Source organism: Hyperoodon ampullatus (genome assembly GCF_949752795.1).
Source record: "Hyperoodon ampullatus genome assembly, chromosome: 3".
Lineage (NCBI taxonomy): Eukaryota > Metazoa > Chordata > Mammalia > Artiodactyla > Ziphiidae > Hyperoodon > Hyperoodon ampullatus.
In genome coordinates this window covers 88,143,789-88,168,040 of record NC_136916.1, presented here as the reverse complement: position 1 = coordinate 88,168,040, position 24,252 = coordinate 88,143,789, and the positions used below count along the sequence as shown (strand labels likewise).

Genomic DNA, 24,252 nt, shown 5'->3' with positions numbered 1-24,252 from the left:
CAACTAGGGAAAGCCCGCGCACAGCAACAAAGACCCAATGCAGCCAAAAATAAACAAATTAAAAAAAAAAAACTTTTCCAGAATTGCCTTATGTCTATAAAAAAGAGTATCCCTTAATTATATTGAGGGATAAGATGTGTGATGCTGATAATAAGTATTATGGGAAGTCGAAAAGGGAAGGGAAATTATGCTGTTGCATTTTGCATACCCTGAGCTCCTTGTGGCAACATGTGAAGCAATGAAGGAGAGGGTTTCATGTGGTCCTTTGACGCTTCAAGGAAAATTTACAGTGTGATTTAACCGTGTCTGGTTAGCGGCCATCACTCATCGAGTTTTTTTTAGCTCCTGCCACTTAGTGGTCAATATGGAGCTTATTCTTTGTCTGGTGAGGAGAAGTGCTTATAATATTCTCAGGGCTTCTGCAGTTTTCTTGAATTTGAGTGGAGAAAAACCAAACACCCAGCAATGTAGCCAATTTCACTGAGCCTATTGATTTAGTCGAGCTCACTCTGCCAGGATGCTGGTGTGGAGTGTCCCAGGACGGTGAGTCCTGCCTGCAGGGCAGAGCACGCACACACTGGGGAATAGTGGAACCAAGTGTAGCAGGACCTTGAGTGCTGTGCTGAGGATCACCCAGGCTTGGTCCTGGAAGTGCAAATGTTAGCAAGGTATTCTAGAAATATTAAGCTGGCAGCAGGAACTTTTGTTTGGTTGAAGAGAAGTGGGTCTTAAAGTGTCAGTGGGGATGGGATAACAAGAGAGGGATACGAAAGAAGCTCTGACAGGACCTAGTAAAGGGTCGGGTATAAGGCTCTCTGTGATTGGGTTTCTGTCTTCCTTTTGGCTTAAATGCCATTACCTTGAGGAATGACCACCCTCCCCACTTCCATTATGTTAAATGCCCTTTTATATACTCTTGCCACATCCTGTATTTTTCCATTATAGTAGTTTATCACAAATGGAGTAAGTTCTTCACTATATGATTATTAATTGATGCCTGTCTCCTCGGGTTGACTCTGAGCTCCATGCAGTCAGGAGCCGTGAGTGCTTCATACACTGCAGTGAACACGCATGGCATGCAGACATGTGCAGGTGAAGGCTAAGTGTTGAGTTGAAAAGGGCTGTAGTTTTAAGCTGAAATGATGGGTGGAAAGCATAGTGCTGCCACTCATAGATAGGGGGAAGGTAGGATGGAAGGTGATATGAAAGTGGGAGGTGATGATACTTCCCCATGGAATTTTCTTATAAGTGGTTAGAAATGTGAGGTTGGAATGTTTCTCTTGGCTTGGACAATAGTCTTTCAACTATTTTGAGATAATAGTTGAAACCAAGGACTGAGTTCAGTTTGCTGAGGGAGAGAATGTGGTGAGAGAAGAGCAGAAGGCCGGGGGTTAAATTTGGGAGATGGCTTCAGTAATAATGAAAGGAGAAAACTGATTCATGGGTGGAAATGTAAGGACCAGAGAGGTGAGAGGGAAACCGGGAAAATTCAGGGCTACACAGGCCAGTACAACAGGGAATCTGAAGAAGCTAGGTAGTGAAGAGTGCTGACAGCCACTGATTGATTAAGGAATTAGAGGACCGAGAGAAATCCCGTGGCTTTAGAAGTGGTTCTGGAAATAAGAAGGCCCTTTGGGAGGCCATATTCAATAGTTAGAGTGGCCACTGAGGGCCCAGAAGCAGTGACTATGGGTCACTGATTCTAGTTGTCGGACAGTAAAAGAGAAGGAGGAATTAAGAGCAGTAGCTTTAGGAGTAAGAATTTTATGACAGGAAACATCTGTATACATTTGAAGGCATAGGAAAAGTGTCATGTGGGAAAGAACGAGCTAGAGAGGCATTATCTTATTTAATCTTCACTGTATCTTGTGCGGTAGCCATTAGGTGTCCCATTTTACAAACTGGGAATTTCCAGCCAAGGTAGGCTGTGACCTGTTTTAAGTTAAGTGCAGGAGTCCAGGTCTCCCTTTAGCCCTGCTCTTTCCATTGTGCCCCTTAGGAGTTAGGTGTGCATGAAATCTGGAGCACCATGCTTGGGGATGCCTTAGAAAAAAGACAGGCTGTGCTGAGGGTGAGGTGAGGATTGTAGTAGAGTCATTCTGCACAGTTGTGCAGATTTCTTCAGATTTATTCTGTGGCCTGCAAACTAATATGGAGAACGTGGAGAGTGGGGATGACCAACACTGGGGAAGGTCACCATTGTGATGTGTTCATGATGGTTATGAGCGGAACATGGGCATGAAGTCACTGTGGAATGGCTTCATGAAGTTGGAGGAGGGTGAGGGGAGATAAGCCAAAAAAAAAAAAAAGAAAAAAAAAGGTATCCACAATAAAAACAGTTATGTATGATCCCATTTATGTCAAACTATATGTGTGTACGTATGTAAGAAGTATGCATAAAAAATGTATCATAGGCTATCAGATGGGACATTGGTGGTTATCTTATTGGGATGATTACAGGTGATTTATTTTATACTTTGTAATTTTTGTAAACTTCAAATTGTTGTGCGTTTCTTCACATTTTAAAAATAAGCATGGGTGATTTATAGAACCCAAACCACCAACAACACTTTTGTTGTGTGGAAAACAACTTGTCAGGGAAGGGATTTGAAATTTTATCCTTTGCTGACCTGGTGAGGAGAAAGACTTGACACTTTTCCGTTGACTTGTTAATACTGCAAAATGCAATGAGAACGTCAGAGAGAGGTGGGTTCTGACAGACAGGCTCCTGAGTCCATATCTTAGCACTCTCCTACCACACCCTCTTAATAGAAGCCCCAGAGACCCTCTCAGACTGAGGATGTCTTCTAGCTGCAGGAGAACGCTGAGTTTGCACATGAGACAGCCTGGAAGTCTGGGGAGCTAGCACCCTTGGAATCAGCCCTCAATCAATGGTGGATGAGAGTTAGTGGGTAAATATCTGAGCTTTCTTGTCTATGCATAGGACACATCCGAGGTTTATACATACAGGTCGCAGAGGGTCCAGAAGGCCCCGCTTCACCTCTCACATCACTGCACTTCATCTTGGCTTCTCTTCCTGTCTCATTTTCCACTCCTCTACTAGCACTTCTCTGTATCACCCTCTCCCCCTAAATTCTTGTCTCAGGGCCTGCTTCCAAGAGAAGCCAACCTAAGGCAGGGTCCTAGCACTATTTATCTACCTCTTTCCATGACTGTGGACAAAATATTCGTTGCCTGCTTTCTTGTCCACAGAGCATCAGCCAGGCTCAGGAACCTCCGAGGAATGGAATCGGAAATAAACACCTAATGTTTGTAGTGGTGAAAAGAAAATGGTAGATGTTGACAAAGAACTGCTTTCTCTTATATCCCCACCCTGCTGCTGAGTGAGGAGCTTGTCACAAAATGACCCATAGCCCTGACTCCTAGCCCTGCTTCACAAATGTGAAGTATGGCCAGGCGACAGGGCTGTGAGTGGCAAATTCCCTCATGAAGTTCTGCCTTGGGCAACAGATCTTACCCACCCACTTCCCTCATCTGCAAGTCATCTTTCTGTTTCCTGGGCCAAATTTTAAAGGGCTTAAGCAGCTTTCCGATTTTACTCCTACAATGTAGTGCACTACTCAGCAACTCTTGGCTGTGCAGCTGTCCTTGAGGGCATGTGGTAGGTTTCATTCTTAATTGAAATACACACCCAATTGGCCGTGTGGACCCTCCAGCTGAGAGCTAAGCGGGCCGAACAGTAAACTGGGATATTGCTAGAGTGAATGTCAGTGCCTCTGTTTGTGGAACAAAAGTGCATTGGGAGGCTGCCTTTGAAAACAGCTTTGTAGGCAGCAGGCAACCCTCGAACACTTTCTCCCCACACAGTCCTGGGCCAGTTTCCTGGGATCAAGTGCCTGAGGCAAAGTGACTTGTTCACGTGAGGTCAGGGTTGGGAACTTGGAGATGGTGTTTACTTCAAGGTTCTTAGGAAGAGCCCATTCTCATCACTTAGGGGTCATTCTTTGATTTTTTTTCCATTTCCTTCTTATTTTAGAAGGAACCCATCTATCAAAGTGTTTTAAATCACTGGAATGTTCACTTCTAACACAAAACTTAGTTTGTATTTAGAAACCATTTCTAAAACTTGAGTGGTGATTTGAGCTAAAATGAGTAGTGTGACATAGATATCAAGCATAGCCCATTGAGAATGTGGCCTTGGGGAAGCAAGAAAGAGGTACAGGACACAGGTTAAATTTCCAGCTCTGTTCTTACTAGCTAGGTGACTTTGGGCAAGTCACTCTCATCTCTTAAATAGGGTAATAATACCTATCTCACAGAGCTGTCAAAGCTGAAAAGAAATAAAAAGCACATTTAAATCATACAGCATTATACAAGTGTGAATTATTTCTGTTAACTTCATTGTTTACCTCAGTTGGATTTGGATCTGTGTTTTGAGGAAGTGTAATTCTAGGAGATCATCCACTTCAGCTCTTTTTCTGTATAAAATAAATATATTGTATGTTTTTCTTTCATTTTATGTATGTCTATAAGTTTTCTGAAATTATTCTTGGAATACACTGGAATAGAGACCATGAATGAATGAGTTGAATGAATGAATGAGTTAGTCTATGGAGGTGTCAATCTAGCACTGCTAATAAACATTAAATGTGCTAAGCAAACAAGGTCAGAAGAAAGGTCTTAGCTTGTATCCTTGCTTTAAAAATGGCACCATGTTCTGGGAAATAACTGAACAGAAAAATGTAATTCTATTGTCTTTTTCACCAGTTCTGCCTTAAAATCATTAACTCCTTTCAAATGTATGAGCCAGAGTTTTAAAAAGAGGATTAATGAATATAAGAACTACTGTTATTAACACTCTTCAGAAGTGAGTGGCCCTAACCAAGTACAATGGTCTTTTGGTAAATCTGCTTCCTGTCAAAAAGAAAGAAAATCAAATCATCAGCATAATAGAGTAAATCAGATGCACATTTCCCCTTCTTTTGTTTGCTCCTTTGTGCTGTCTGCACCTGCGGCCCTCACACCTGGGGAATGAATTTTGTAGACCTCAGGGTGAGAGATACCTTCACTGTTTTGATTGTCACCTGCTCTGAAGGGTGGTTTGGGGAAAATGAGGGACACACATTCTGGAGTGTGGTTCCCATGAGTGGACCAGGTTACAAAGGTTTGGTTTATATCTCACCCTCTGCAGTAGATTGAGGAGGTGCCTCAGGACGCAACTGGAAGCCAAACTCTTTTCTTGAGGGTGGAGAAACATACAGCTCTACTACCACCAATGACCTAATGCAGTGGTGTTTCGTAAGGTCACCAATGAGGTTTTCATTTAAAATCTGGGACTTGACTCCAAACGCCCAGATACTTAAATTCATTAGCCATTTCAAAGAGGCATGTTGTAAACAGGAAGTGCTCAAATGAAATCGGGCATGCAGTGCCCACCTCAGGACCCAGATCATGTGAGATTTGAATAGTTTTCTGTAGACTTTATAGAGAGTGGTGTATTGGGGATGAACTGAATAGGGACAAAAGGACAAAATTATTCAAAGAAATAGCCCTGAGGGAAAGTGGTGACAGGCAAAAAAATCAGTGGGGGATTAGTTTTTTTTAGGAAAAATACTCAACTAGCCTGTGAGTGTCACACAAGCATGTTTAATTTCAAACATCTGAACCGAGTGTGCATTTTCAAGCAATGGTGGGAATTGTGGATAGGTTGAATGGAAACAAAAAAGCTTTAAGTTGAATCTGGCTCATTAAAATAGTGCATATCAATATCTGAAATGAAAACTGACCATTATCTTGGTTTGAACTTGCAGCTCCTGGCTAAGCACAAATGCTTGCCATGGGAGGAAGTATTGCGGCTGGAGGAGGTGCAGGCCAAGCTGGGGGTCAGTCTGGAAGAAATGTTGTTGATCACAGAAGATGCCCTTCACTCTGAACCCTATAGCCCTGAGGAGATCTGCAGGTGTCTGGGAATTAGCCTGCAGGAACTCAAGACCCAAATCCTGAGTCCAAACACTCAAGACGGTGAGTCTGCTGGAGAAAATAAGGGCATGGGTTGTTTCCCCACTCACAGATGGAAAGTTTCCAATGTCCCCATGGATTATACTGATTTTGAAGCATGCTTGAGGGGATTTGGATAACGTGTGTGTTTCGACAAACTTAATTATCTAGGTTCTTGGCTTCATTAAATTCATTTATTCATTTATTAACAAACATTTCCTGGTCTGCTATATGCCAGATTTTCTGGCGAGGCAAAGGTGAATAATACATACTTCCCGCCCTCAAGAAGTTCGTAATTCACCATTGTAATTCTCCCTCTCTGGCCTATGGCAACCACAGAATTACAGTGGGTAGGGTAAATTCACTGGCAGCATCATGCACTTTTCCAAATGTGAGCCCAACTCAGTTTAGGGGTCAAAAACCAAAGTGATGATCTAATAATATTTTAAATGTACATTTATAGTTTATTTTGCTGTTTAAAATTTTTTTTTTCTGGTGGGAAGCATCTTGTAGCACCTAGGACAAGTTATGTTACCTTCTTCGGTGAATTTCAACAGCAAAGTATTTCTCACTAGAATTAAATCAGGATATTATACTAACCTCTCTGGATCTGAGTGGCCATGAGCAGCATATATGATCCTTGTCATGCAGTTGGTATACTTTGTTTCTAGTTCTGTGATTGCCTGTTTTGAAGATAATGGATAATAGGACATGTGCTTCATAGTGTTGTGGAACGAATCGCGTCCCGCTGCTCGCTGCTTACAAAATCAATTATGTGCTCACAAATGCTGGTAGAAAGGAAAGGAGCCTTTAATCAGAATGCCGGCAATCTGGGGAAATGGTGGACTCAGCATCCCTCAAAAACCATCTCCGGGCTTCCCTGGTGGCGCAGTGGTTGAGAGTCCGTCTGTCGATGCAGGGCACACGGGTTCGTGCCCCGGTCTGGGAAGATCCCACCTGCCGCGGAGCGGCTGGGCCCGTGAGCCATGGCCGCTGAGCCTGCGCGTCCGGAGCCTGCGCTCCGCAGCGGGAGAGGCCACAACAGTGAGAGGCCCGTGTACCGCAAAAAAAAAAAAAAGGAAAAAAAAAAAAATCTCCGAAGATTCTGCTAGGCCATGAGATCTTTTAAAGGGAAACAGAAAAGTAATCCCAGTTAATCATTGAGATAGGGGGTCAGAGTTGTTGCCATTCCTCACTGCGTGCAGGCTTCTGTGCAGGCTTGTTGACCCCTCCTGATCTTCCTCTAGATGTTATCTTGTTCATGCAGATTGATCAGGAGATTACTGAAGGGGAAGCTAGGGAAGAGATCTGGTCATCTGCTAATTACTTATTTTTCATTTCTACTTTGATCATCAGAAAGAACCAACAAGTTAGGCAGGGTTTTGTGTGATTAAAAGATTTGAAAGGTGTGCTTGGGCTGGAGATGAGTAGAGCATGGGCCTGCCTGGTTTAAGAGTTAGTTACAATATAACTTTGCTAAAGTGACAAGAACAGGGGCTTCCTGCTGAGGGTGGTTTCCTGCAAAGAGCTGCTTACATATCCCCACTTATCAGAACATCATTCCATTTCTATGGGATTAGGGGTGAAGGTCTATCTTCTGTACTTTCTTCATGCTGACATAGGGTGCTGTATTCTCAGAGTGGAAGGTGTCATCATGGGCCTATAGCATCTCTTTGCTGACAATTTTTAGTTGTCCGCTTACATATACAGGCAGAGCAAACCACAATTATTTTGATGCCCACAAAGGTATAGATTATTATGAGCAATAATGTTAATCCCATTCTCTTGAGGCCAGTTCTTGGAATTGTGCTAGCCATAGACTCAGTACTGCTCAAGTTGGAGTAACTTATGTCATGGCTACAGCTGGTCACCATGCAGTTAGCTGTTTTCTCTGGTGACAGTTATAGTATCTAAAACAACTCAGGAATGTACATCAGACACTGAGTCTCTGACTCTATTGTCCTAGTCATTAACTTCTTGGCTTTGTAATGGGGGGGAGGAGGGTACTGCAGAGTTCTGCTCAGTTCCAATAGGATGTCAAAATATTGTGAAATATAAAGCAACTGGTTCTTTTTATTCAAATTAATGTTTTTTATTGGAGTATACTTGATTTACAATATTGTGTTAGTTCCTGCTGTACAGCAAAGCGAATCAGCCATACATACACATATATCCACTCTCTTCTAGACTCCATTCCCATATAGGTCATTGCAGAGCACTGAATAGAGTTCCCTGGGCTATACAGTAGGTTCTCATTAGTTATCTTTTACATATAATAGTGTGTATATGTCAATTCAAATGGTTCTTTTGTAGGGTGGGGTTTATGTCACTGAGGTGAAGTGAAAAAAAATTTACAATTCAATAAGCTCTTCTTTTTCTCATCCTTTTTTTTTTTATACCTACTTTTCTGATTATTATACTACTTACATAAAAAGATCTAGGTTAGAGCAGTGCTCATGACTGCTGTGGAACAACATTCTGGAAAACCAAGAAGTCTTCACTGCTTAGGGTTGAAACTTGTGGCCCACTTAAGTGTGGAAGTTTTTTCTGTTTGCCTACTGTTTCCAGTAATATTGTATTTATACTGATAACATGAGAAACCTCAGATGGAGGCCAGGTAAGGGTTGGAGGTACAGGCTAGAGCCTTGGAGTGGCTTCTCTTCTTAGAAGTAAAGGTTATCTATTTGTGAGACTTCATTGCTGGGGACAGGGACATCTGGCTAAGATCCAATAGTCTCTTGAGGTGGAGTTCAGGGGTGGGAGCTTAGCACAAAGAACAGGGCCCCATGTCCATCCCATTGACTTCAGTTCTGAAACTGGTTTTTGAGTGGCTACAGTGGATTTGCCTGCCAAGTGAAGTCTTAAAGGCTGCAACTGCTGAGGGCTTTAGGATAAGATAAGGGAAAAAGTTTTCCTTGAGGGCAGGGAGAAGGTTTTGGTTTCCAACATCATTAGATCCAATTTAATTTGATGAACATTTATTGAATTTCTAGATGAACAAACTGGCCTACAGTCCTAATCAGACTTACCACCTGTTTTTGTAAAATAGCCTCTTGCTGGAATACAGCCATGTATGGGCTATGGCTACTTTTACACTGCAACAGCAGAGTTGAGTAGTTGTGACAGAGTCTAAATAGTTCACAAAACCTAAAATATTTGCTATCTGGTCCTTGGCAGAGAAAGTTTGCTGACACCATTGCAGAAAGGCAATAGACCAAAGGATAGCCATACCACCTGGATTAAGATCTCCGGCTTCTTTACTTACTACATTTGGGACTAGATTTGCAAATTCTTAACCTTTCTGTTATCTTAGTTTTACCATGAAATAGGCATAATAAGAAGAAGTACTTAAAGAAGTAGTCAGTGTAATGTGCTAGGAGCAATGCTTGGTAATGTAGGTGCTTTTAAATGTCAGCTACTTCTGTTATTTCTCTTTCCTCTCCTTCCCCTCCTCTAGGCCTTGAGGCTGAGTATTGGGGACACAGAGATAAACACAACAGGATTTGATACTCAAGGAGTTTGCAAAATAGTAGTGGAAACAGATAAAGAAAAAAACTGATCCAGCATAAAGTAATGAGTGCAGTGAGGGAGGTGTTCTTGGGTCTAGGGAGATCAGAAAAGAAAGAAGTCAGAGCCGGTTTTACTAAGGAGACAGCAACCAGACAGAAGTTGAATAAATAGAAATTTCCTAGGTAGACAGGCAGTCGGAAAGACTCCCAAGCAGGTAAAACAGCAGGTATAGAGGCAGGGAGGAGTAAGAGAGGATGTCCAGAGAACTACAGATGGTTGAGTGTTTCTTGAAAACAGTGTACATAGTGGTGAGTGATATATCAGGTTGAGTTTGTAGATAGGCCCAGATCACCAACACCTTGTTAAATACTGTGTGTAAGTGTTTTAATAACATGTTTATTGAGTGACGAAGTTGGGTAGGTCTTTGGATAGGGAGAGCTTCCAGGGAAATAGTCTTTATTTTTTGACTTAAGACATCATCCAGTTTCTTTAATTCAGCAAATATATGTGTTAACTTCACTGGGCTGGGTATTATGCTGGATGCTGGGATACAGGTAAGCAGGATATGATCTCTACTTTATAGTGACCTAGTGTCTAACTGGGGAGAGTGCCACAGAACAGTCACAGTAAATAATACCCACTGTTAATAAGAGTATCAGGAGTCCCGAGAGTATGGAGGAGAGAGTGACTAAATGCCTAGAGAATGTGCCTTGAATTTAAGCTGGATCTGAAAAGAAAGTTATGGCCTTCCCAGGCTGAGAGAGGTGACCGGCCATTCCAGGCAAAGAGTAGAGCCTGGAAGACAGAAACACGAGGTGTGGGGTATTTGAAAACATGTGTCAAGAGGCATTGTGTGCAGTATGAGTTGGATGCCAAAAATACTGGCTAAAGGGATGCCAGTTCTACTCTCCATTGCAGAAATGCCTGAAATGGGGGATTGTTGGTGGATATCTCAATGAGTAGATTTCTCAAGACTATAAAGGAGAGTTCAGTTGGAATTGATGATTGCCTGTGTCTAGAAAGGAAGGGAAGGAGGGAGGAGAGAAATGGAAGAAGAAAAGGAATAGAAGATAAGGAAGGCTGACGTATGGATGCTGGGAAAGTTAGGGAATGTAGTATGGGAAATGATTTTGGAGGCAAGATTATGAGTTTCTGGTGATATGGTAAGGCATCTAAATAAAGATATAGAGCAAATAAAGACCCAAACTATATAATTAGATTTTGGAATTTTTAGTTAATAGATATTGAGAATATTCACTCTCAAATAATCTTCTTAAAGCAGTCTTTTCATGGTGTTACTTTTTAGTTCAGAAACCTTTAGAGGCCCGTCATTACCTCATTGCCTAAACTCTTTAACGTGGATATTAAATTTCTCCTCAATTTGGCCTTAACTCTGTTCTGTCCTGTCTCCTGTTTGAGCCCATACGTGCCCATTTGGACAGTGTTGTCCTGGCTTAACCATTCCACTCACTAAGTGCCTCTTGGTCTTCCTTCTGGGCCTTTAATCCTAAACATCATTGCCCTTTCCTCTTTTCTGAAACAGTTCCTACCTATCGTATAAACTCAATATAATTCTTATCTGTACCCTTCTCTGTCTGAAGCCTGTTCTTTCTCTGTATCCCTGTTCCTTTTTCTCTGCATCTGCCTGTCTCCCCCACCCTCCACCCGTCTTTTGAATAAGCATTTCTGGGAATAAGTTAATTTCTCAGAAAACCTTGGAAAACACGAAGGATAATTTGCTAATCATAGGATATGCCTTGCTATTTATGTGTATATTTAAGTTTTGTCCCACTAAAGAATAATGATTTCATTGTTTTTGTAAAAATGATGAATACTTAATCTTACCTCTTTATCTAAAATAACTTTCCTACTGGCCCACTTACATGACTTTCTATAATTTACTTAGGTTTATTGAGTGCAAACAAAACCTATGTTGATAGAATGAATCCATTTTGTAATTCTACCATCCTCAAAGGATTCCCTCTTTTGGTTTCATAATAAGTAAGTTTAAAAAAAACTATGAACATAAATCAGTCTGTGGGATTCTAGAGTCTCCTAGATTAATGTCACTTGATTTACTCTCTGAATCCAGCCATCTAACCTCAGCCAAATTTCCTGCTGAATTCTCTTGGCACACAGCTTTAACTTTAGAAATCAAAATCCATTTATATCTTTGCCTTGTTCCTTCTGAGTTTGTGCTTTGGTTGGCCTAAGACCTTAAATGAATACTTCTATTACCCCTTTAGAAAATATGATTCTTATTGAATGTGGCACTGTCCTTAGACTGTAGGAGTGGAGGCACAGATGACGTGTGCCCCCAGCAGGGGACTCTGGAGAGTGCCACCACCCCTTTATTCCGGATGCCTACACTTTAACATGCTTAGTTTTGACTTGGACTGATTTTCTCATCATGGAAATCCACGCCTTTCTCAAAGGGATATGAAATCCAATGTTCTCTTTCTGCCAAAATTCCTTTGTTTCTTTACGTGGATATGAGTGTGAGTTGGGAGATGCTGACCTTGAGGTGAGAGTACAAGGAGAGATGTTTACAGTCAAACTGTGGCTTGCAGCCTCTGCTAAACTAGCCAGCGTTCCAAAGGCCCATGTTATTTTCTTTTTCCAAATTTCCAATAATTAGATTTAGAAATCCTTAGAGACCATTAAAGTTAAACACACATACACACACAAAGCAAAATTCTCAAATCCTTTAGACATTGTTTAGAATGGCTATAATCCATCACTAAGGACTGGTAGGGAAAAATGTAAGTATTATTGGTTAGGAAAAAAGTTTAAGGATTATTTGTCAGGCCATGCTCACAGATAGGAATTATCTAAAGGTGTGGCATAATGTTTGGGTTTCTAGAAGCTCAGGGCCAGGCTGATTTGGGAAGGGTGTTTCCTAAGGTGTGACCCCAGAGGAAAAGGTGAAGCTGTGGTCAGAGCCAGGAGAGATGGGCGCACGTATCTACCATGGGAGCGAAGTCAAGGACACACACTGGAGGTTAAACAGAGGAGTCCGTGAGGGAGTAAATGGAAACTGAGGTAGAGAATGGGTTAGGTGGTGTGGGTGCTGGTTTAAGAAAGGGAGAATTTACTGGGAGCATTCCTTTCGGGACTGCTCAGCTGGTGCTCCGGGTTGGGTGGCCCTGCTGCTTAGATGCATTCTGCTGGGATGGACACGAATCTCCTTGCTTGGATTACCAACTTTGCCTATGACCATATGCTGACAGAGTGCTGTCCAGTTGCTGACTAATTTGTTTGGATCCTGTGATTTCCAAAGTCACGAGCGATAATCATGGCTTTTGAGCAAGTATAAGGCACTGGCATAGACTGCTCTTTAGGAAGACATACAGAGTAAAAAAACAAAACAAACAAACAAAAAAACTTATTTATTTAGTTTATGGTTTATACATTACTTTTTACCTTCATTATCTGATTTGAATCTCACAGTAACCCTGGGGCACATGGTTATCCTCATTTCACAGATGAGGAAACTGAGGTCATAAGAGTTACATGTAGTTACAAAACTAGAGAGGTAGTAAGTGCTGGAGCCAGATCCCAAATCCCAGGCTTTTGATTTAATCCAACACTCTTGCTGCCAGTACTTTTTATCTCAGTGTATTAATCAGCTGGCTTTACCAATCCTGTACCAAGTAAGGAAGGTAATATAAAGTTTTGATTTTTGTTGGCTCTAGTTTTGTCTTGAAACTAAAGAGAGGTGATGAAGATAGGTTACCTTGTGGTTAAAGAGTTTCCTTTTGGCTATTTCCCATTCTGGTGCTTTTGCCTTAGAAGATGTAAAGCTGTGTGGCATCCAGTAGCTTGCTTAATCTAAGGAGCAAACTCAACTTGGCCAGAATGTGTGTGAGCCCTTCTGTTACAGAAGAGCCATGAGAAGTGCTGTGGAATTTTCTCGCTTGATAAAAGTGTAGTCCTCATGGATTATCTCAGTTAAGCCTAAGAAGAGTAGTTTATTTTTTATCTAATGGAGAAGTATAAAGGTACTTGGAGTCAGTCAGTAATTTCAATTTCCAGTTGTTTTCTCAATATCAAGGAAATTGATTTAAAAATAGCTCATAAGATATCAGGTACTAAATTCTATGATTTCAACACATTCAATTGTTGTTCTTATAAGAATTTTGAAGAAAAGTTTTCTGTAAAGAGCCTAGAAGAAACTCCAAAGGACCTTTCTAGAGATATTGGTTGAGCAGAAATCCTTAAAATCTGTGTGATGGACTCCTAATAAGGCCAAATAAAAATGAGTCCTTTAGTTTTGTCTTTTGTTTTCATTTTTACAAGGTAATAGATTCTTATGAAACAAAGTATAAAAGAATAAGTCAAATAACTTATGCACAAAAGATATGCTTTAGTTGTTCTGGAAGACAAGTATGGGGAAAATTTGCTTTCACTTAGGTCTTTTTTCTTTCCCCCTCTGCCTAGTCTCTCCTTTGTGTGCCTCAGCTCCTGTTGACTTCTCAGCTGTCTGGCCACAGAGGGCAGGACCATGCCAGGAGTAAAGCTTCTTTAATTTCTAGGAAGAAATGGGCTGAACTGTTACCCCAAATTACTTGGTGATGAGGCTTCCTTCCTGGGTTTTCCTCTTCCTCTTTCAGATGTGTGCATTATATACCCCTATTCACTGGTTCACCTTGCCTCTTCAGATATTTAAGGAACTGAAAATGCAATGCAAACATACTCTATTAAGTCTGATTTTAAAGACATGGGCATCTTAAAAACCCAACTTCTGTAGGAACAGCAGAACAGTACCAGTGTATAGGAATCACGTACGCAGCTGTGGTACGTGCTGTATACTGGTTGGTGCCTGAGCCACTGACGGGTAGGCCAGAGCTCAGAATCTCCCTCTTATCCCACAGAGCCTTGTTTCTGGCTCCTGAGGCCATTCTGGAGCCACAAAAGCCAGAGAATTCTGGAATTTTCATTCACTTGTGTGAGAGTTTTAAAAGAGCTAAAATGAAACAAATTCTGCAGGTACATTTTGAAGACAAGTTGACCCCTGCAGTAGTCTTAAATACACTTGGTCATCTTAGACTGAGGCAGGCCCAGAATGAACCTGTGAGCTTGATCGCCTCTCATACTCTGTACCTTCAAACCCTCGAGTTCCCCAAGTTTCTTGAGTTAATGTGATTTGGGCAGGGCCAGCAGTAGAAGATGTGGTAGAGAGTTAGACCAACAAGACTAAACATTTTCCTCTGTCAAACACTCCGATCATCTTTCCCAAAGAAGAAAATTTTCCTTCCTCTAGGAAGGTCATCCTTGTGTATTGACCATCAGCTTCAGGGAGACCATGCATGCTTCAGGAAAGGAGGAAGGGGACATCTACTCGCCTAATAACAGCAACCCCGTAGACTCTGGTGACCTACAGCTGTGAAAGCAAGCTGGAAACAGCTCTTGTAGCATCACATGAAGTTCACATACAATAGTTGCCATAATGGCATTTCCCAGAAATAAATCCTGAAAGAGTCACAGCAGCTAAATGTGAGTCATGAGGCACCATCCTCCAGCAGCATTTGTATCCTTGAAAAAGGGTCCTTGTTTTGTGCATTTCTGTATTCCTGTGGTACCTAGCAAATGTTTGCTAAATGAATAAATGTGTTAAATTAATTTTCTTCTATTCATATGGAGAACTAATGGGTAGGAGGCCAATTGAAGAAGGCACTCAAAGTCCAGCTAGAGAGTGGTTATATCTAGCCTTTAAGAAAATCTCTTCAAGTACATTAATGATATTATTAACAGTAACTAACATTGAACACTTAACTATGTGACAAGCACTATTCTAAGTACTTTTAAAACATTTGCTATACTTGTTTGTTAATATGGTCCTCCTGTTCCTCACGTTCAGAGTACCTACATGAAATAGTTCTTTCCAAGGCTGTAAACTGTGTCATAAACACATTCAGACGCACACATTTCAGTACTGATGCATTCCCAGCTCCTTCTCCCCGCTCTCCCCAACTCTCCTCATCTGCTCACACTGTTGAGATGTGATAGTCGAACTTCCTCTAGTGAATAAGGAATTTTTTGGTAGGTGTTGTTTTTGTTTGTTTGAAATTCTGTTTAAAAGACAAAAGCAAATGCATTTGGCCATTACAATTCTAATTAGGTTTGTGTTCACTGATGTAACTGTTAATACTGATGAATATTCCTTTTTTGTTCTGTAAACAGAGAATGTTACCAAGGTTTTCCAGCCAACAGAACATTCTATCTTGCATCTCAGAGCTTTTGACAGTGGTCTTTTAATTCACATATGGGCTTTTCCTTAAAACATTTCAAATCTATGTAAGTGAAATATAGCACAGGTTACACAGATTTAATTTAGAGGAACCTAAAGGATAAGAACTAGCGTCAGATGGTTTTGATGCTAGGAACATCCCATAAGGTAGGTTCCAATATTTTGCTACTTTACAGATGAGGAAACCAAGGCACAGAACAATTAAGTAACTTGCCCAAGCTCACGCAGCTAAAAGTAGCAGAGTTGGGATTCAAACCCATGTAGTCTAACCCCGGAGACCTCCCCCTACAGTCTTAACCATTATGTGACATGAGGCTGTCAGTCAGGGTTCTATCAGAGAAAGGGATTTGTTATATAGATTTGACCACATGCAATTGTGAAAGCTGTTTGAACAGTCTCCATCAGGCTATATCTTTGCATCTGGTGCTGAAGCCTGAAGCCAGTAGGAAAGACAGGCAGGAAGTGATGATGGATGTGAAGTGGGAGAGAGCAAGGACAAGCCAGAGCCCATGAAGGTGGACTGGAACCAGGGTCAGACTCTCACCACCTCCAGGTCTCCCACTTTGATGATACCGGTGTCCAGCAGCAGAAGCCAAGCATGTACCTGGTCCAAGAGTAGGAGAAGCTGAAGGAAGGGACAGTGGGGCCTAGAGGTGCCATGGACCTGGCCGCTGCTCCATGCGAGCAGATGTGGGATACCAGTGAAAACCAGCTTACTTTCTCATATAAAAATATGAAGTTGACATTTCTTTCCAGACATCTGGGATGACAGATATCGTTCTTGACCAAATTCCAAATTATTTTCACTTAATAATTAGACCTACTGTGACATGTTTTGAAGTTGCACATTTCTCTCATACTGGCATTTTATCTGCACTTTTTCTGGTGAAAGCCTTCTCAGTCCTGGTGGTTTATCATTTTCTTCCCTGTCTTGTGGCATTCACTCAGTCTCTTTTCAGGAAGCTGTCATTCTAGAATCTTAGGGCATGGTCAAGGAAAACATCTCCTGCTGTTCGATATTAGTTATTTACTTCCTATCCTTTGTTATTTTTCAAAGTACCTAGCTTCAGGTGGAAGAAAGTTTCCTAATAAGAACTTCTAAATTAGAAACTGTGTACCTCTTCCTACTCATGTAAATTTGTTCCCAATTTGTTTCCATGCAAGTCAGCAGAGGTGAGTTACTATCCATGTATCTAGCGATTTTTGCAGTTTATTGCCAAATATCAACTGTAATGACAACAAAAATTATTATCCATTGTATCTGTATAGACATTCACAGTTTTTTAAATTGAAGTATAGTTGCTATAAAATATTATATATTACAGGTATATAGCATAGTGATTCACAATTTTTAAAGGTTATACTCCATTTATAGTTACTATAAAATATTGACTATATTTCTCATGTAGTACAATATACCTTTGTAGCTTATTTTATACCTAATAGTTTGTACCTCTTACTCCCCCACGTCTATATTGCCCCTCCTCTTTTCCCTCTCCCCACTGGTAACCATTAGTTTGTTCTCTATATCTGTGAGTCTGCTTTTTTTTTGTTGTTGTTAAATCTACTAGTTTGTTGTATTTTTTAGATTCTACATATAAGTGATATCATACAGTATTTGTCTTTCTCTGTCTGACTTATCTTGCTTAGTATAATGCCCTCCAAGTCCATCCATATTGCTGCAAATGGCAAAATTTCATTCTTTTTTATGGCTGAGTAGTATTCCATTTTGTGTGTGTGTGTGTGTGTGTGTGTGTATTCTCACATCTTCTTTATCCATTCATCTGTTGATGGACACTTGGGTTGCTTCCATATCTTGACAATGTAAATAATGCTGCTATGAATATTGGGGTGCTTGTATCTTTTTGCATTAGTGTTTTTGTTTTATTTTTGGCTGTCTACCCAGGAGAGGAATTACTGAATCATATGGTAGTTCCATTTTTACTTTTTTGAGGAGTCTCCCTACTGTTTTGCATAGTGACTGCACCAACTTACACTCCCACCAACAGTGTACAAAGGTTCCCTTTTCTCCACATCCTCACCAACATTTGTTATTTGTGTTCTTTTTAATGATAGCCATTCTGACAGGTGTGAGGTGATATTTCATTGTGGTTTTCATTTGCATTTCCCTGATGGTTAGCGATGTTGAACATCTTTTCATGTGCCTGTTGGCCATCTGCACTTCCTCTCTGGAAAAATTAGACGTTCATAGTTTTAACCACATGAAACATCAATTGATCATCACTCATGCTATACGTTCCAGATGAAAACATGACAGGGCACCACTCTATGTTAAGGGCAGAGACATTGCATAGTTTTTTTTTTTTTTTGCGGTACACGGGCCTCTCACCGTCGCGGCCTCTCCTGTTGCGGAGCACAGGCTCCGGATGCGCAGGCCCAGCGGCCACGGCCCACAGGCCCAGCCGCTCCGCAGCACGCGGGATCCCCCCGGACCGGGGCACGAACCCGCATCCCCTGCATCGGCAGGCGGACTCCCAACCACTGCACCACCAGGGAAGCCCCATTGCATAGTTTTTTTTAAAAAAAGTTTGAGGAAGATGATTCCTCTTATTGTCTTTAGGAGGGAATGGGGTAGGAGAGACCATAAGAATGAGCACCCCCTCAGTCCATTAGACCTCTCTAGTGTTAGAAAGCCTTTCTTCTGTCAAGGACCACTGATGCAACATTAAAAAAAAAAACCAGAGACCACCTGCATAGGAAAGCAATATGTTTATTCTTTTAATGGGAAACTATAACCTGTTCCAAGAACAAGGGATGTAAAATTCTACTCAACACAAGAAATAACAAGATATATGCTTCATTTCTGTATTTTAGACTTATGGGGGAAGGGGACAGAGAGATGAAGATCAAAAGGGAAAGAGTCATATGGACAAAAATAAAGCGAAATTGAATCTGATAAAGGGGAGAGACTGACGTGTACACACGGCTTGTTTATGAAGAAGCACATAAACACAAACACAGAGAAACCACAAACAAACTCATGCCTGTGTGCATTCACTTCTCACCCTGGTCCCCAGAGAGCTGCATAAACATATTTGCAATCATAGGCTTCTGTGAAATAGCAGCATCCTCATTTATCTCTTCAGGATATCACCAGTTATGTTGCAAGCACCTTGAGAATAGGGACATCTCATTAGATGTTTGTGAAATTGAAACAGTTTTATCTTCCCTAATACTACACTGCATTTTGGAAAGTCTAGGTGTAGTGTAGGTATATTATCTTCAATACTTGCCATGAGGAAATTAAGAAGAGGGCCACATTTAAAACGAGTCAGAGGTCCCTCACTCCCAGTCCCCCCTCAGCCAGTGCCCATGTCACCTTCCTGGTCTGCTCCAGTGCATGCTGCTCAACAGCAAACTCTGGGCAACATCCTGTGTAGTCTTGTTGGGTCTTTTTCATGGCACATAACATAGCTTCTCACTTGCTTAAACTGTTGTTGTATTTTGGTAAACTACTACTTTTTGACCATATTGTCAAATAAGTGAATACTATAAGAAACCAGAAGCAAAGTTTTATTCCCCTGCTCAACAAATACTCAGTTGAGGGCAACTATTCAAGCACCCTGCTAGAGACGAAGCATTAGCAATCAGTAAGGGCAGATAGTCCTTGCTCTCATTTATTTAGCATTTTGTGGGAAGACAACAATAAAGTTATCATTAAAGTGTTCTGATGGAAATATACTACTTATTTCTCAGATAAGCACTGATTTCTCCTTTGCTTCTTCATCTTTTTTGTCTCTTACATTTCCCCCCCTGTAATTCAATTCATAGGAGAAAACAAAGACAAGAACTCATTCCCTTTTATGTTAAAATACCAGGACAGGCCAGCTCCAGGCAAGTGTGACCATTGTTTTCCATAGCCCTTCATTCAGCTCTGACCAAGATTCCTTCCCAACTCCCTGAGCTCCTTTTCAGATGACTTGAGATTGTCTGTTCCTTTCACGTTTTTCAAAAACAAAGTTTTAGGGCAGTTCTGGAAAGTTAATTGGAAAGTATAGCTTCCTCAAGAAAGAGAGGAGAACATAAAAATGCAGCTCATCCAGCAAGCAACCTCAGGTTCTTCCTTTGCTGATGGGATGGGAGGTGACATTTATTGAGAACCTGCTCTATTCGAGACACTCTATTAGGTTGGGCTATAAAGATGAAGATGGCACAGTCTTTGCCCTCATAAAGTAGTGTGTGATAATTATACTTAGAAGGGAACACACAGTAATCAGTTACTGGAATGTTCTGGGAGAGCCTCATGGAGGAGGGGCATTCGTGCTGACATTGAGATTCGGGGATTACAGAACTAGTCTGGGTACAGTACCAATGCGGAGCCTCCCCTGTTGGACAGGCAGTGATGGAGTGTGGTATTGCAAGCAGGAAGTGACACATACACACCGTAAGAGGTAGGAAAGGATTGGGCACATTCAGAAGACTCGGTGTGTCCTGCTGGATTGGAATGTGTGTGCCCTCATTTATTGGAGAATGAAAAAATAATGCAGCATTTGATGCAATGAAATATTGGGGAACACCCCAACAAAAGGGTGATTTGGGAAGTTTATTATGGCAGCTGTATACATGTTGATAGGAGGTGAGAGGGAGACCTGTGAGAAGGTAGAGTATGTGTTCAGACCTGGGATGATAAGAATCTGAACTAGGAAGGTAGAGTATAGAATGAAAAGGAAGGGAGTGATGGACTCTGTCTCATCATTTGAGTGGCCCAGGGGTTAACAGGAGCTTACTATATTGCCAGAGAGTAGAATGCAGGTGACGGTGACCACAGCAGAGTGAAGCAAAGGTTTCAAGATAGAGGAGTAGAATTTATTATGACACAGACAGGGCTGGCTCTTGCTGCTCCTGGAAATCTGAGAAAGTGAAGCTATAAACATGTGCGGGTGCTGTTACTGTGTACAGACAAGATGGCATTATGCTGTGGATTTGAAAATATTCACAAGTGCCTCTTGGAATGTAGTTTTCCGTGGATTAATGAGGTTTGTGTTGAAAGTGCATATATATTTTTTTCATCAGTGGTTTTGCTTTTTAAAAGCAGGTAGTTAAAGCTTTTTTCCCCCTTAAATGTAAAATGCTAATTTAATTTAGTCTTTGCAGCATGGGAATGGGACATTAATGTGGCTGAAAACAGCAGTTTATTTTTTGTGGGTTTGACCATTTCAGAAACTTCACATTTATGAAAAATATTATTACTAGGAAAATAAATTTGAAACCACAGTCCAACTTCCATGAGGACTGTATAGTGGTTTTCCATTCTACTGCTTAAATACTCCAAAGATTCTATGCCTCAGAGCTGGGACTTACAACTGTGCTGCATAGGAACACAGAGGGCTCTGGAGTGGGTTCTGAAGTGGTCTACCCCACCCACCTCTGGATGGCTGTCCTTGGAAACCAGCTCTTGGTTTAGCCCAGAGGAGCTTTGTGTTTGGAGAGAAATTGGCCAGTAGCATGCAGATCCATGACTGTGCAAAGACGGCTAAAACCACAACTGCTTTTAGCCCCCCACCCAAACAGTGGGAAAGTATTTTGTTTTGATTAATTATCCTGAGATGAAGTCTCTATCCAAGTTAAGTCTGATTCCCAAAATATTTATCACTTCTTAGCTCGAAAACCAGTGCTCTGCGTTCTTCCATTGCCACACAATCTTTACTCAGTTTGGCGCTGTGAGGCTACATGAAGAAACTCACTGTATTGAGAATGAGGGAGATGATGGTCCAGCTCTACTTTGCACTCCTCAGACCAACTGGGGGAACCACTTTTAAGAAGGGCATACACAGACTAACGTGTGTTCAGAGAAGTAATCAGTGAAGGAGACTTGAAATCCAATCATGTGAGAGAAACTGGGGGGCTGGTCTGGAGAAAAGACTTTAATGCTAACAGAGCTGTGATATTTCACTGCTGCTGGGGCAGATGCCATAGTTTAACTACTTGGCATCCAGGCCCCTTTCCTGGGGAAATCTGCTGCTGTATGCACACTGGTGAGAGGTCTTGCCTCCTATGGTGGAAACTGAGGGGTCAGATTTGCCTCTCACAGGTCACTTGTCACCTGAGTGTGAGCAAGCATCCTCAGTTCATCCTGTGTCCTGGCACATGCTTAGGTCTCGGGCTTTGAGTCTAATAGCCACAGGGTTCATTGACAAAGTATCTATAGAGTACAATGTCATATCCAGACTTGTGGAGAGACTTCGGCAATGGTCCTCACTGCCTGTTTCCCTTGGCGTCTGACCCATCCCCACCTGGGTTCTCGAGTTCTAATAGAGAATAGGAATCTGTAATCTTAATAGATTTTGTGAGCTCCCTAATAACTTTAAAATTAATTCCTTTTGATTAAGTTAGTTCATGTAGGTTTCTGTTGTTTACAAACAATAATCCTGACTGTATAGTTGCTAAAGACCCAGTAATGTTTTCTTGTTTCCATCTGGAATTCTTAACCTGAATCACAGGATTGTGTTATGGAATCTGTATGTTGTACTATGTGTAGAATTTCAGATATTTATGCACTCAGATGGGGGAGAAGGTCCATAGCTTTTATTTGATTCTCAAAAGGCTCTATAACCCTGAAAAGGCCAAGAATCACTTATGTACATGATACAATGTAAACACCTTACTTAGCATAATATAAAGCCCTTGTGATCTGACCTCTGCCTACTGCTTCCATTTTTCTCTTTTACTGTGTTTCTTGTTGCTTCTGGTCTTCATCCTCTTTCTATGCGCCAATCAGATCCAAGTACTATGGATTCTCTAAAAGCACTTCATGGTTCTTAACCTCCATGTCTTTGTTCATGAAGTTCCTTCTGTCTTAAATTCCCATTCTTTTTCTTTGCTTCTCACCCTAGCTTTTAGTTGGTTTGCTGGACACCTACTCATCTTTTAGACTTGGCTGGTTTCACCTTTTCACGGGAGGACTGTGAAGGTCATGATCACTATTCCCTATCCCCTCGGCCCACCTGCTTTCAGCATTGTCAGCAGCCCCTGTCAAGCTAGCAGCTGGCACAAGTGTCTCTTTGCTGTCCTGAGCATTCTCCAAAGTCACTGAAGGTAGCCGTGTTGTCCAGGCACATCTTTGTGGAGAAGTTAACCCCTCTGGGGACAACAATGGGAGTGTCCATGGATAAATGCCCCAGCCTTCCCATCCACAGGTGGGCCAATTCTGGGACACATACTACATGGTTCTTTGGAGAGGCCCCCAAGCTATTAGGCCGTGGTTGTTCACAGTGGTGACCTGCATATTAAGCACCTTTTATTTGCTTTTCTTCTTTCCCGTTTCACTTGCCTTATTCTTGTCCTCCTGCTTCCTGGATTTCTACTGCCTGCACCCAAGTTTTTGTCTCAGGCTCTGCTTCCAGATCAGGACACCATCTTGACTTTGTGCCTCTACTTTAGCTGTGAGGAGCTGCCTTACCATCTGTTACCCTTTATTGTTCATATCTAACAATTTCTCTCTAGTAGACTATTACTTCTTTTTTATTAAAGATTTATTTTATTTTATTTTTTATTATGGTAAGAACACTTGATATGAAATCTATCCTCATAACAAATTTTAAGTGTACAATACATTATTGTTAACTATAGGTAAATGTACAGTAAATCTCTAGAGCTCATTCATCTTACTTAGGTGAAACTTTTTGTCTGTTGATAAATAACTCTCCACTTTTTGCTCCCCTAGTCTCTGGTAACCACCATTCTGGCCTTCAATTTTATGAATGTGATGATTCTATCTATCTCATATAGATGGAATCATGCAATCGTTGTTTTCCTGTGTCTGGCTTATTTCACTTAGCACAATGTCCTCAAGAGGTCCATCCGTGTTGTTGCATGTGGCAGAATTTCTTTCATGTTTAAGGCTTAATAATATTCTATAATAATAATAATGTATATATCATTCTTTCAATCCATTCATTCATTGATGGACATTTAGTTTGCTTCCACAGCTTAGCTATTGTGAATAGAGCTGCAGTGAACATGGAAGTGGTAATAACTCTTTGAGATCCTAATTTCAATACTTTTGGATATACCCAGAAGTGAGATTGCTGGATCATAAGGTAGTTGTATTTTTAATTTTTTGAGGAACCTTTGTACTGTTTTTCATAGAGGCTGCACCAGTTTGCATTCCCAGCAACGACATGCAAGGGTTCCAGTTTCTCCACATCCTCACCAACACTTGTCTTTTGTTAGACCTACTTCTTTTTTTTTTTAAGATTTATTTTTATTATTTATTTTATTTTATTTTTATTTTTGGCTGTGTCAGGTTTTAGTTGCAGCACGTGGGATCTTCGTTGAGGCATGCGGGATCTTTCGTTGCGGCGTGGGGGCTCTTTGTTGATGCGCATGGGCTTCTCTCTAGTTGTGGCACGCAGGTCCCAGAGCACGTGGGCTCTGTAGTTTGCAGCACTCCAGCTCTCTAGTTGAGGCACGCGAGCTCAGTAGTTGTGGTGTGCAGGCTTAGTTGCCCCGTGGCATGTGGGATCTTAGTCCCCTGACCAGGGATCAAACCTGTGCCCCCTGCATTGTAAGGT

At 41.4% G+C, this 24,252-nt stretch overlaps 1 protein-coding gene across 4 annotated transcripts in view; it reads left to right on the top strand.

The window, feature by feature from the left end:
• The window catches only part of GALK2 (galactokinase 2), a gene marked incomplete at its 3' end in the record, with an annotated part of 140,185 nt that overhangs the window by 88,961 nt on the left and 26,972 nt on the right, over positions 1 to 24,252 (top strand). For all 4 annotated transcript variants that reach the window (XM_079700108.1, XM_079700106.1, XM_079700107.1 and 1 more), the window contains exon 8: positions 5,772 to 5,982. In XM_079700108.1, coding sequence (XP_079556234.1) covers positions 5,772 to 5,982 — 211 coding nt within the window. The remainder of the gene's footprint in view (positions 1 to 5,771; positions 5,983 to 24,252) is intronic.